This window comes from Podarcis tiliguerta (genome assembly GCF_965153285.1).
Source record: "Podarcis tiliguerta genome assembly, chromosome: 4".
In the NCBI taxonomy this organism is placed as follows: Eukaryota; Metazoa; Chordata; class Lepidosauria; order Squamata; family Lacertidae; genus Podarcis; species Podarcis tiliguerta.
The window spans coordinates 96,828,274-96,841,887 of record NC_139537.1 but is presented as its reverse complement, the minus strand read 5'-3'; the positions used below and the strand labels follow the sequence as shown (position 1 = coordinate 96,841,887).

Sequence of the window (13,614 nt, the reverse complement as noted above, 5' to 3'; positions counted from 1 at the left end):
GCAGCCCTGTTTAGGGAAGTTTTTAATATTTAATGCTGAATTGCTTTTAACACTTGATTGGAAGCTGCCCAGAGTGGCTGGGGAAACTCAGTCAGATAGGCGGGGTATAAATAAAATAAAATAAAATAAAATAAAATAAAATAAAGTAAAATAAAATAATAATAATAATAATAATTTATTATTATTATTATTATTATTATTATTATTATTATTACAGTGGTGCCCCGCAAGACGAATGCCTCGCAAGACGGAAAACCCGCAAGACGAAAGGGTTTTCCGTTTTCAGAGGTGCTTCGCAAGACGAATTTCCCTATGGGCTTGCTTCGCAAGACGAAAATGTCTTGCGATTTTTGAGGGTTTTTTCTGCTCCCCAAACCCTTTTTCTAAAGCGCTAAGCTGCTAATAGCCTTTTAGCAGCTATTCCGCTAATCCCTTAAGCCTTTAATAGCCGTTAATAGCCCTTAAACTGCTAATAGCGCTAATAGCGCTAATCCGCTAATGGGCTTGCTTCGCAAGACGAAAAAACCGCAAGACAAAAAGACTCACGGAACGGATTCTTTTCGTCTTGCGAGGCACCACTGTATTATTATTATTAGCAAACTTTGGTAAATTAATCAAAAAGGTGTGTCCCCATCCCCCCAGCATGTAAATCAATAGCAAAACTTTCCATCATTCTATCTCTGCATTTGGGTAAGAGAGCCTGAATGAGTTATTCCCATATTTTATTACAGGCCTAGGGTCCTAAAGGTTTGGGTTGCAAAGGCATTTCCTTCAACAACAACAAATGTTACGAAAATAAAGAATAACACATTGAAAAGTTACATTGATTTCAATGTTACTAATGCTAATTATTAATTACTAAGCCTTCCTGACACAATCAACTGGCAGCAGCACTGAGAAGAGAACAGCACTGTGAGGTCCACTGGCAACCTTATGCCAAAGACTGACTCTAAACTGGTGCCGTCCCATCATGCAATCTTTTCCATTTTGGTTCTGCAATAAGAACACCTTTATTTTTCAACAGCTTTCTTTGCCAATGACTTAATGAAGAGGTGTTCATTCTTCTAACACCTTGTTTTGTTTGTTCATTAATTAAAGGATAACCCTGGGGTTGAGTGCTTTTTCCCAAAGGGCAGAAGCAGAAATAAGAAAGGAAAGGAATTGGTAGAGTCCTTCTCTCAATTCACGGGCCTGGCTCACCACAGGAAACTAACTGGCAGTGGAAAAGAAAGGACCTATTCATACCACAAATATAGTATTAATTTGTGGAATTCACTGCCACAATATATGGTGATGACCACTAGCTCAGGCTAATTTAAAGAAACGATAGCCAAATTCATGAAGTAAAGCTATTAGGAATGTTATGCAGATAAAGCCTCAGTTTTAAGAAGCATAAATTCTGGATACCACATGTTGTGGATAGACAGAAGTGTGGGGCAGTCAGCACATGAGAAGAGCCCTACTCAGTTAGGCTAATCGGATGCCTATGGGAGCCTGCAAGCAGGACCTGGGGGCTCCAGTGCTCTTCCCACTCTCTGCCTCTTCCATTTGTCAGTTACTTCCCACCATACACAACCCTTTACCACTATCACATACCATTCTATGTAATGGAAATGGAAGCAGCTAATTAGCTCTCACAGTATCCTGAGATTCAGAGAAACAGCTAGAACTGAAAGACCAAGGGTGGATCTACACACAGGAAAAAACCCTGCTATAAATAAGTCCTAAATTAAATCGTTATAACAAAAGAAAGAAAAAACTCTATGTAAAATCATATAGAAAGGTTTTGTGTTCTACAGCACCATCTGGTGTTGCATGTTTATAACACATTTAAAACACTGGTTTTTTTTTTACTAATGTAGCTAAGTCCCCATAGAACATGGGCATGCACTGGAACTAAGCAAGCACAATATGTGAGACTGCACAATGTATTTGCAGACGTTAAGCCAGGGGGCGTTAATTGGTAATTTCTCTGTGTTTTTGACTCACAAGCAAATCTGTAAGCACATCTTCTCTTTAAACCCACCTTTTAAAATCCCAGGACAAACTTGGATACAGTTGCATTAGGATTATCAATAACGTGTTAAGCCGATTCTTCCCACAAAAGCAATTGCATTAAACTACACAGTAGTTTTAAGCAGTAAGATGTAAGATTAAACGGCATCAAAAATATTATTTTGATCCATGGGCTTTAATTTCATACAGAACATTCGCTTAAAACGAAAAACCTGTATGAATAAAAATAAATCCTCAAATCAGGATGCATAGTCAAGGAGCTATCTTGAATATAAGCAATATTCCAAAATGGTAGATTTTGAGGGTAAAAGTGGATCTGAACATTAATACTGTATTTGGGTCAATTTGTTTCACTGGATCATTGTACTGTTTTCAAATACTAGAAACTGCATTCTTCAAACTTGGGTTATCAAAAAAAAATTATACCTTGAACTACAGGCAGGCAGATGGTTACTTGCTTGCAGAGGTTTACTGGCCACTACAATTGGCATGGAAACAGCTTTTGCTGAATGCAAACACAACATTCTGATGTCATGCATGATGTCACCAACAGTCTAAGCTTTAAGTCCTGCCAATGTGAGAGACAGTTAGCAGACCATCTCTGAACATGGTCAAGAGGGATGTTGATAGGAGGCGGTGAAAGGGTTTATTTGGTGCCTATATCAAGCTTTGGTGCAGGAAAAGTGTTTTGGACTCATCTGTCAATTAATCTGCCAACCCGTCCCAGGAGTGATGTTTGGAAGTGAGAGCTGGACCATAAAGAAGGCTGATCGTTGAAGAATTGATGCTTTTGAATTATTGTGCTGAGGAGACTCCTGAGAGTCCCATGGACTGCAAGAAGATCAAACCTATCAATTCTTAAGGAAAGCAGCCCTGAGTGCTCACTGGGAGGACAGATCCTGAAGCTGAGGCTCCAATATTTTGGCCACCTCATGAGAAGAGAAGACTCCCTGGAAAAGACGCTGATGTTGGGAAAGATGGAGGGCACAAGGAGAAGGGGACAACAGAGGACAAGATGGTTGGACAGTGTTCTCGAAGCTACCAGCATGAGTTTGACCAAACTGCGGGAGGCAGTGGAAGACAGAAGTGCCTGGTGTGCTCTGGTCCAGGGGGTCACGAAGAGTCGGACACGACTAAATGACTAAACGACAACAACAACAAACCCATCAAAAGGCCTTGCCACTTTCCCACAGCAGAGTCTATTCAGGAAGGCTTCTTCTCAAAGGAAACAAAAGTAGAAACACCCTCAGCTGCTTTCTATTTATGAAAGGTAAGGGGTCTGTCTTAATGTTGTTGGTACTGAAAAAAGGGCTCAGTGGGTATAAATCGGAAGGGAGTGGGGTAACACAGTTGCTAGAGGACAGGGAGTGTCTCGTGTCACCACCCCAAGCTCCTAATCCTCGTGCTCACCCACCGGTGGCCCCCATCCAGATTGGACCATGGTGGCTGCACCCTTTTGGACATATTTTATTTTTGTGCCCCTTCCCCAATAATAAGCACCTCATCTGAGTTGGGAGAAAGCGAGGGAGACGTATTATGGAAAAGGGCACCCGTGAACAACACTTGGATAACCCTAGTAGAGGAGATGGCTATAAAAAGGGAAGAATGTTTGGTCTGTTCCCTGGGTCCCTATGATTCCTCAGGTGGTATGCCCCTTTTGGCCAACCCCTTTAATTCCACAGGGTTGGTATTGGATATGGGCTACTCCAGGGGAAACCACACTACATGGTCTTGGAAAGATATAATCTGGTTTAATTGTACAAATTGTGTTAATTGGCCCACGCCCACCTGGAGCAGTGGGGGTGGGGCAAGCCTCCTACAGGCACTGCGGTGATCTGCGCATGGGGGTGCAGCGGTGATCCGCGCATGGGGGCATCACACAGGGGTGCCGCGCCGATCTGCGCACATTCTAAACCTGCTAATGCCAATTGCCAGCAAGGAAAGTTTTGCATCCATTATGGATTCAGTTGCTCAGCCCTGCTGCCCTGCCTAAGAGGACAACTATTCAGTCCCACTCTTGCTTTAATATTCTAGCACATCCTTGTTCAGAAGTGTTCCGCTCAATCCTAGGGGTACCATTATTTTGGATTTCAGATCTCGTTTCGTTTTTATTTTTAAACATTTTGATTTTACCTAGGAAGCCCTTCATTGCTAAACAAATAGAATAGACCCCATTTCTGCTATGGGGGGGGGGGTTACTGTCATCACTCCCTGTTTGGCAATACCATCCTGGGTAGGCCAGTAGCACCCTTAAACGTTATGCATCTGAAGATGTTTGGCTGCGTTGAGATAATAAGACATCATGGGAGAGCAGAGTGGGGAAGAGTTTCTTAAGCAAAGGAGGCACACTACAGCTTCACTGTATTTCCCAAATAGGGCTTGCTATATTCACAGACTAAAAGAAGATTTACAGGTGCAAAATGAAGGTTAACTCACAGAGCATGTGCCTGACCTGGTCCAGCATTGTGTTATCACACCGACCAGTCAGAAGCCCACAATCTCTCACTTGTGACACCTATCTATCACCTGATATTCAGTGGTATACTGTTGAGTGTTCTGATTGTAAGCTTTCGAGAAGCACCGGCTAGCTCCTGGTAGCACAGAACTCTCCTTGTGTGGTGATGCAACATGATTGGTAAACCCCTGCACATCTGCATGAAGTCTGAAGGAGGGTTGGGGGGAGCACACCATAAAACATAAAAATATGTACCATGGAATAGTAAATGTCTGAAGAAATCTAGATGGTGACAGGCTCATATAATAATATTTTTAAATGACTGTCTAATATGGGGGAAAGTCTGACCATTCAAGAGGTTTGCTGCTGTGTTTAGGCAGGTGGCAATTAATATGGGGAATGGACTGCAAGCCCCGAAATGAAATCTCCTATTGCGATTATGTTTATAAAAGTGCAAGATAAGCACTTACCGGGAAAGAGAAATTATATGGTAGGACTGGCATATTGATGCAGATTACATCATTACCTAGAAATAAATGAAGCACGTGGCCTTCTTGAAGACGGCAATGTAGTGTAGCAAGGGGAAGCATTTTCCCACTGCATCTAAATTAGCCCACTGCTATATAATTTATTTCCAAGCAAGCTTCTCAGAAAGTAACGTTACATTAAGGCTTCAGTTGCCATAGTGTTGATGGGAGAAAGTCCTAACTGGTGTGTGTGTGTGTGTGAAATCTCTTCCCCATTCTCAGCAACCCTGTGGAGGGCAGAAATCTAACAAAATAACTAAATAAAACAAGCTAACATCCAGCCATTGGTGACCTCTGACCAGCGATGTTGGCAAGCTTCAGAGGTGGGTTGGTGGAAAGAACCTCAGCAAGTGTTTCATGGTTTTGAATTCAGAATCCCTTTGGATTTTGGCTAGGTGTGCAGAAATGCTTGCGGCGTTCCAAGCTGCTTCTGTTCCTCCCCTTTCCCCAAAATAAATGGGAGTGGGAATGATGATTTTAGGCCTTAATGAGGCTCAAAGCCTTATGAACAGGGCATTTCCATGGCAAAGGCCCCTTTGTAAGGACCCAGAAGCCCTAGCCAAACATTTATCTTTCATTGGGAACTTTCATTAGGCTCAGTCGTTTAGCTTCCCTTCTTCCACTCAAACTGCTGCTGGGGAAAGGAAGGGGGCAAATGAGCAACTGGGAAAACTGGGAACAGTGGAGGGCTGGCTGGAAGGCATTTGGAGCAAGACAGGCCTTTCTGAAATACCAGTAAAGAGCTAGAAAAAACATTTCCCCACAAATTCTCAGTGCCGCAGGGCAAACTCAGAGGGAATGAACATATTATGAATCGAGACGGAGAAAGTTCATTGATTTCTATTTGGGACCTAGGGAATCTGCAGACTGGTGTGTTATCGCAGGTGTATGCAGCAGCAAGCATTTTGTAATGGATTTTGCGTGGATTTGTAATGGATGATGATGATGATGATGATGATGATTATTATTATTTATTGAATTTCTATACCGCCCTTCATCTGGAGATCACAAGGCAATTTGCAAAATGAAAACACAAAAATACATAACATAATTTGCACTTTTCCTCCCCCTGCTCACATATTATTGACTCCACACTGACCTCCTTTGACACCTCCCAGGCTATTGTCCCCTCTTCCCTTTTTCCACAATGGAAGACACTTGCATTGTGATGCCATGCAAATTTGCCCTACTGGGCCAAGAACACAAATTTAATGAAATGCAAACTGCAACAGACAGACTGAGTTTGAGTGACGATAATGTGATCAAAAGACAAGCAGGTACAGAACAGCAAACTACACCTCTGCTTTTGAGTACTTATTTTTCTCTTCTTGTTGTTCTGGATGGTTACTTTCAAGTCCCTTAATTGTGTTATATGTATCTGTTTCTGACAGAGTCTAACCGGCTAATTATCCAAAAACCTCAGGTTTCTTTGTTTGCTAATTGAGTCAATCACTTGAAATCCTTGGTATAAGATTGTTGCAAAGAAACAAAGAGGTATAGGATGTCTGCGCATGACATATTCAAAGAAAATCCCCATTCTTTTGGAGTTTGGCCTAATATTCCACAGCTACTTGAAATCTAATTAATCATTCTGATTTTTGTAGAGGAGTCCATTGTTCCAGGTTGTTTTGAAAGTTAATTGAGAAAGGATCTGAAGCTTCTATGATATGTTTGTGTTTTTAATTAATTTATATTTTTTTAAAAACAGGACTTTGTCTCACTTTTCTGCATTTGTACTTTATACATTTCACCCTTCTGGAAAAGCAAAAGCAAAAAAAGCCCCAAATGACAACATGAATGATAAGCACCAAACATTCTGCCAGCTCTTGATTTTGGGAGGCATTTTAATGCAGGAATATTTCATAGTGTTCTGAGCTGCAAAGCGCAGCTCACCAAACTCTCAAATGCATGATTGGGGTAAGCAGATTTCTGACAACCATCTGCTTTGCCATTACTACTTCCTCCTAATCAGACCAGTGCAAATTAAAATACTGAGGTAAACAGAAGAGTTAAGAAGCTCATTGTGGAGCTGTTAAGTATGGAGTAATGTTTTCAGTGATACTTTGGTGGTAGTTCAGAGAATTGTAGCTGAGTTAGTTCCAAAGAATGACTGGTGCGGAAAGGTAAGGTGCTTAACTTACCGTATTTTATATTTTTTTTGTTACCACTGGTGCTATTGTTATCTGCTGATATTGCTGGTGGTGTTATCAGAAGGTGCTATTGCTGGAAAAGCGTTGCTCATATCTTGGTATAAATAACTAATATATAACTGCAGTATGCAATCAAAATGTACATCCTTATATCCGGCTTTAGTCTTAAACCAACCATGGATATTACTGCATCAGTGAAGCAACAGGGAGAAATCACTCACTACAGATTTACTGTTGACATTTTCTGAACCATGCTTAAGATGCTAGACTAGAGTGACTGCATGCTAAGTGGGGATATTGAACACTGTCTGCAAACCCGGTTAGAGTCAACTGTGGTTTGCATCAGTGTAGATGTAATGCTGAACCATGGCTAACAAAGGCAGTTTTTATTCTAGAACAGGGAGGAGGGAATGAGCAAAGTCCTGGGTCCTGACCTTTTTACCATAGCTAAAAGTAAGTACCACTCCCCTCAAAGTTTATACTTGTGCAAGTTACAACAATTATACTGATTTTAAATCAGGTTTGGCCGTTTGCTTAACTTTCTTTAGTTTTGGGTTTTTAAACAGATGTGTGCCATGAAGGCATTTAGCAAGTGGAGCTCTTCCCCATAATTTCATCACCATACCTGAAGCAGCTTCACTTGCAAGAAAAAACGTCTGCAATCCTAGTTTTAAAACTAGTTGAAGTCTATAGCCCCAATTTTAAAATCCCAATTTACAATTACCAAATCTCATTTTATTTTATCATTTCCTTTGTTATATGTGTGATACTACAACAATTTATTCAGCTGGGTTTGGTTTTTTTGAGATAATTGATCAATTTTAAACTTAGTAAAAAATATATGAACATTTTGTCTTGAGTTGAGATTCCTGCATTGCTGTGGTTGGGCTAGATGACGCTCTGGGTCCCTTCAAACTATACAATTCTGTGATTCTATAATTCTGTGCTACTGAGCTGATCCACATATTGGCCTAGTTCAGACATAACGCTCTGCCATGGTTTAGTCACTAAACTTTAGTGTTACCAAAATGAGGTGTGGCAAATGTTGGATTCACACGCTGCTTCTTAGCCTTTGCAATTCCTATGTGCATGTGGGGAGGAGATTGAAAGCTTTTACTTTAAATTTTGAACAAACTGCAGTTTCTGATTATATCCAACCTCAGAAGCCTGTATGATGCAGTTAGTTATCAAAGCAGGATCTGAATGCAAGATTTGATCCTAGTTCATTTGAACAAATCACATTTAAAATAAACCATAGTTCCCCAATTTTTTTACATGAGAGGAGACTCTGACTTATTCAAAAGAGGAAGTAGATGCTTTCCATTTTGTGCTCTCCTGCACAAAGGAGGAGGAGAGCGGAGTGGGGAATGAATAAGCCTGAAGCTAGCCATGGCTTGTTCTCGGAATGCCAAACCATGGTTTACCATTACAGTGGTACCTCGGGTTAAGTACTTAATGCGTTCCGGAAGTCCGTTCTTAACCTGAAACTGTTCTTAACCTGAAGCACCACTTCAGCTAATGGGGCCTTCTGCTACTGCCGCGCAGCCGGAGCACGATTTCTGTTCTCATCCTGAAGCAAAATTCTTAACCTTCTCCTCCTGTGAAGAGGCTGCATCCTAATGTTTTAATGTTGTATCTTAATCTTTTAAATTGTATTTTAATCAACTTGTTTTTATTATTGCTTGTTAGCCGCCCTGAGCCCGGTCTTGGCGGGGTATAAAAATTATTATTATAATAATAATTATTATTAACCTGAGGTACTATTTCTGGGCTAGCGGAGTCTGTAACCTGAAGCGTATGTAACCTGAGGTACCACTGTGTGTCTGAATCAAGCCATTATTTGCAGAAGCTAACCTTAAGGATGTTTTCAATAGAAGAAAGATAAATTAAGTTAATGTTGGAGCATGTTGCTCAAATTTAGAGAATTACATGGGCTTTGACAGTGCTGCTTAGTTTATCCATTTACACTGAGTATTTCCACCTGACATCATTTGTCCATCAGCCTGCACAGCTCAGTTACACACAGTTGCCATCCCAGAATGAGCGCAAGGGTCTCTTACCTGGGTTGCTCCTCATGCTGCTAGTTTTGTGCTCTAGCCCCAGATTCATTGTGCATGATGCTGCCAACTCAGATGTGCCCTCCTTATTATTAAAAACCCTCATTTTGTAACATTCTGTGGATCTTTGGACTAACCAGCCAGAAGCAGCATGCAAAAGAGATGAACTGTCAAAGCAAACGAGCTCTTAAATGAATGGATATAGTTTTTATGAACCTGTGTCAATGAATAAAAACACAGCACAAGAGAGAGACAAAAAAATATTTTTTAGGCGGTATCAGCAGAATGGCCTAAAAGGAGTGGGTTGTTTTTGTTTTTCCCCCCATTTCATCAAAGTTTTTAATGCCATGTCAGCAAATGTGGAGTCTTACAGAAGTTATGCCAAAAACTGCTACAGCATGAAAAATTAATGGGCTGTTTGTAAAACTGGCCAGTAAAGTGAGAGGGGAAAAACTCTTACCATATGCCAATGTAGATAGTACACAGGTTACTCCCTGTGGCGCTGTAGCATACCAATTCGGATGATCCGCAGTGGATTTGAAAGTAAATGGAAAAGCATTTCCAGTCCATAATTAACTGAAGTCAAATGACCATAAGTGCTGATTTGCACAAGTTCAAAATATATTTTTTTAATGCTGGTTATTACAGCCTCGAAAAGTAGGCATGGTTGCTACCTCCTGAGAAACCCTAATGCCTCCTCCAAGACTCGTGTAGCAAACTCATGCAGGAAGCAAGAGTAGCTAAATATGCATATTTTCAAATCTTCCTATGACATGCTGTGCATCATGCTGTTATATGCTGCAAGTTAGCAAGAAGACTTATCACACCGGTGGATGGGTGGAGGGGGGAAGAAAATTAAACCGTGGCACTTCTAGAAGCTAAGGAAAAAGAGTTTTAATAATCAATATGCATACATTTTGTGTGTAAAGAGATGGCTTCAGGACACCTCTCTAATAATTTAGAATGCTGAATTCTTTCCACAAGTGCTCACCTAACTGTGCCTTGTGGCCATCAGGAGAAGACTTGAAATGTGACCTGTGGCTATCAGAACCAGGATGTTGACCATTTCAGCTCTTACTCTGTTTATCTCCTGCAAAGGGAGCTCTATGAAGATAACTGGGGATTCAAGGTTTTAGAAGGCAGAGTTACGATACTCCCTTACAGTAACGTTTTTATTAGTTGGTCTGATAGAACCGCAGAAGATTTTTTTCATTAGCATTGGCCGGGTTCTTTCTTTCTTTCCTTGCTGTTTAAGCTGTTATTTTTGATCAAATGTTTATCCTTAACTGGATCGTAAGCTTTCACCAATGCAAGTTTTAACCTGAAAAGCAGGTTGGTTTCAAAGGTAGGAAACAGAGCCGTGTACAATTGACCTTTTGTAATTTTCTTGCTCTATTTTGCAATGAGAGAAGCGAGCTAGGGGAATTAACCTGAAATTCTGCAGACGTTTCTTAGGGATTGGACTTACCATTAGTAGTGCCGATGGTACAGCTTCTGTAACTTTCCATAAGGGGTGTGGTGTTGTTGCTGCTGCTGCAAGTGGAAACAGGAGAAGCTATGTTGGTTGTGTGGTTACCATTTGCTGTGCAATTTTATGTACAAAAAGATGGCTGCCCTCTACTGATAGTCTTCTTAGTATTCTTAGGAGCCCATTGTGGTAACCAGTGTTAGAAACTGAGATCTGAAAGCTAGGAGCTAAACGGCACCTTAAACCAAGGGAATGTCCGGGTGCACCTTTTTAATAACAATACAAAGCTGAAAAGGAATGAACTTCAGCTTAAATCTTATGTTCATTTTCCACACGGTCTATTCCCCCCCCCCAATAGTTTTAAGAGGGTCTCTTATCCAATCTTCAGAGAGTAACTGGAAAAGGGGAGGCAGAAAAAGGTCCTCCTTTCCTTCCACTCTGCAAAATGCGCCTAGAACAATGGGAGTTTTGAACGCTGGTGGTAACCCAGTCAGAAAGTACTGGTGCCTTGGCTTTATGTGATGCACAGGTTAATTCAGGGGTAAGCAACCTTTTTCAGCCGTGGGCCAGTCCACCATCCCTCAAACCATGTGGTGGGCTGGACTATATATTTTTTTTTTTGGGGGGGGGGAATGAACAAATTCCTATGCCACACAAATAACCCAGAGATGCATTTCAAATAAAAGGACACATTCTACTCATGTAAAAACACGCTGATTCCCAGACCGTCCGTGGGCTGGATTGAGAAGGCGATTGGGCCACATCCAGCAACCGGGCCTTAGGTTGCCTACCCCTGGGTTAAATTAATAACACAGTCTTCTTCAGTAAAAGAATAAAAGCTTTACCGTGTTCAAATAAATTTGTTTGCAAATAACAGCATAGTGAACAGATTAAACTAGCTTCAGAGCATACAGAGAGTTACTCCATTGAGAGTCTCAATTGACACACACACACACACACACACACACACCCTCTCACTGAGTCTTCATGCAAGCAGATACAATACTTATACAGAGAATGAATCATAAGATGAGTCACAGTGATTCAGCATGCTAAATGATTCTACGGCTTTTCAGCATTTCACTTCCTTTACAGCTTCTGCTCCCAAATACCTTTGTCACATGACATTATGATCTGGGACCCAGGTAGACGTTGTGGCCCAGGAAGTATGTCAGAGCCCACAGCACCCACAAACCTAGCTTTTTATCCTCCATCTCTTTTCTTGTTTTTCATTTAAGAGCTTGAACTGCCAGCTTGCTAATTAAACCTTGAATAGAACCAGATGCAGGTGTGTTAGTCGGGAAATGTTTATATATTTGTTTTACACACTTAGTGTAATACTCGTTAGATCCCACAGCCTCCCTGCACCCCCCCCCCACCTGTGAGATGAATATGCATTTTTTGTCTTTTTTGCTGACAAGTTGGGCTTCTTCTACCAGCTCCACATAGCAGAAGCGCAACTTCACAACTTCAGAGTTGTGCATTCTTCTGATGCAGACAAGTCTTCATGCAGCAGATAGCGGAAAATCAAGGTTTGGCGGAAGAATCGTGAATTTATGCTTTGCTCAAATACACCTGTTGCCGTAGTAATTTAGGAGCAGGCTGTTCTGACCAATTAAATTAGTTTTAGGGGCCCACAAGCTGCCCACACATTCAGTTATCCAATCTATTGCTGAAAGGGAGCGTTCACGAGCTAATCACATAAAGAGGATGTTACAAAAGTGCCTTGCATTTTGTATTTGGGGTCTGGGATTTGAAAAATTCCTCTGGATCATCCATTCTTACTACATCTGCAATAAATCTGAACTCTTTCCACAACACCGCTGCCTTTATTTCGCTAAAGGGGACTGGCATATTTCCAGACCCTAATAATAATAAATAATAATAATAATAATATTTTATTATTTATACCCCGCCCATCTGGTTGAGTTTCCCCAGCCACTCTGGGCAGCTCCCAATTGAGTGTTAAAAACGATACAACAGTAAATATTAAAAACTTCCCTAAAAAGGGCTGCCTTCAGATGTCTTTTAAAAATAGGATAGCTGCTTATTTCCTTGGCAGCTGGTGGGAGGGCGTTCCACAGGGTGGGCGCCACTACCGAGAAGGCCCTCTGCCTGGTTCCCTGTAACTTGGCTTCTCGTAGCGAGGGAACCGCCAGAACGCCCTCGGCGCTGGATCTCAGTTTCCGGGCAGAACGATAGGTGTGGTGACGCTCCTTCAGGTATACTGGGCTGAGGCCGCTTAGGGCTTTAAAGGTCAGCACCAACACTTTGAATTGTGCTCGGAAACGTACTGGGAGCCCGTGTAGGTCTTTCAAGACTGGTGTGACATGGTCTCGGCAGCTGCTCCCAGTCACCAGTCTAGCTGCCGCATTTTGGATTAGTTGTAGTTTCTGGGTCACCTTCAAAGGTAGCCCCACATAGAGCGCATTGCAGTAGTCCAAGTGAGAGATAACCAGATCATGCACCACTCTGGCGAGACAGTCTGTGGGCAGGTAGGGTCTCAGCCTGCGTACCAGGTGGAGCTGATAAAAAGCTGCCCTGGACACAGAATGGACCTGTGCCTCCATGGACACCTGTGAGTCCAGAATGACTCCCAGGCTGCACACCTGGTCCTTCAGGGGCACAGTTACCCCATTCAGGACTAGGGAGTCCTCCACACCCGCCCGCCCCGTGTCCCCCCCAAAAACAGTACTTCTGTTTTGTCAGGATTCAACCTCAATCTGTTAGCCGCCATCCATCCTCCAACCGCCTCCAGGGTTTCACAAGGGACCTTCACCACCTTCACTTTGTAGGGTAACCGTTGGGCGAGAGGGGCAGAGCAGGAAAATCCTTGGTGCCGATTGGTACATTCCTGAGGGGGGTCTGAGGAGGGGCTTGGTCCCTATTTAAGGGACAAGCTGAATTCCCTCCAGCCACACCAGGGGGCTCAGCCCTATAT

At 42.1% G+C, this 13,614-nt stretch overlaps 1 protein-coding gene and 1 long non-coding RNA gene across 7 annotated transcripts in view; one reads left to right on the top strand and one right to left on the bottom strand.

Moving 5' to 3' along the window:
- LOC310675388 overlaps window positions 1–2,505 on the bottom strand; it is a 139,143-nt gene extending 136,638 nt beyond the window's left edge. The window contains exon 1 of the long non-coding RNA XR_014510090.1: window positions 2,443–2,505. This is a non-coding gene — a long non-coding RNA (uncharacterized lncRNA). The remainder of the gene's footprint in view (window positions 1–2,442) is intronic.
- Window positions 2,506–2,942: 437 nt separating this feature from the next.
- LOC310675379 (uncharacterized protein) overlaps window positions 2,943–13,614 on the top strand; it is a 148,479-nt gene continuing 137,807 nt past the window's right edge. For 5 of the 6 annotated variants that reach the window (XR_014510077.1, XR_014510078.1, XR_014510079.1 and 2 more), the window contains exon 1: window positions 2,943–3,286. Coding sequence is in view for 1 of the 6 variants with exons in the window: in XM_083435908.1 (XP_083292034.1) it covers window positions 7,105–7,121 (17 nt within the window). In the remaining 5 variants the exon portion in view is untranslated. Of the gene's footprint in view, window positions 3,287–6,987; window positions 7,122–13,614 lie in introns of those variants that run through there. The other variant, XM_083435908.1, reaches the window with a different exon arrangement.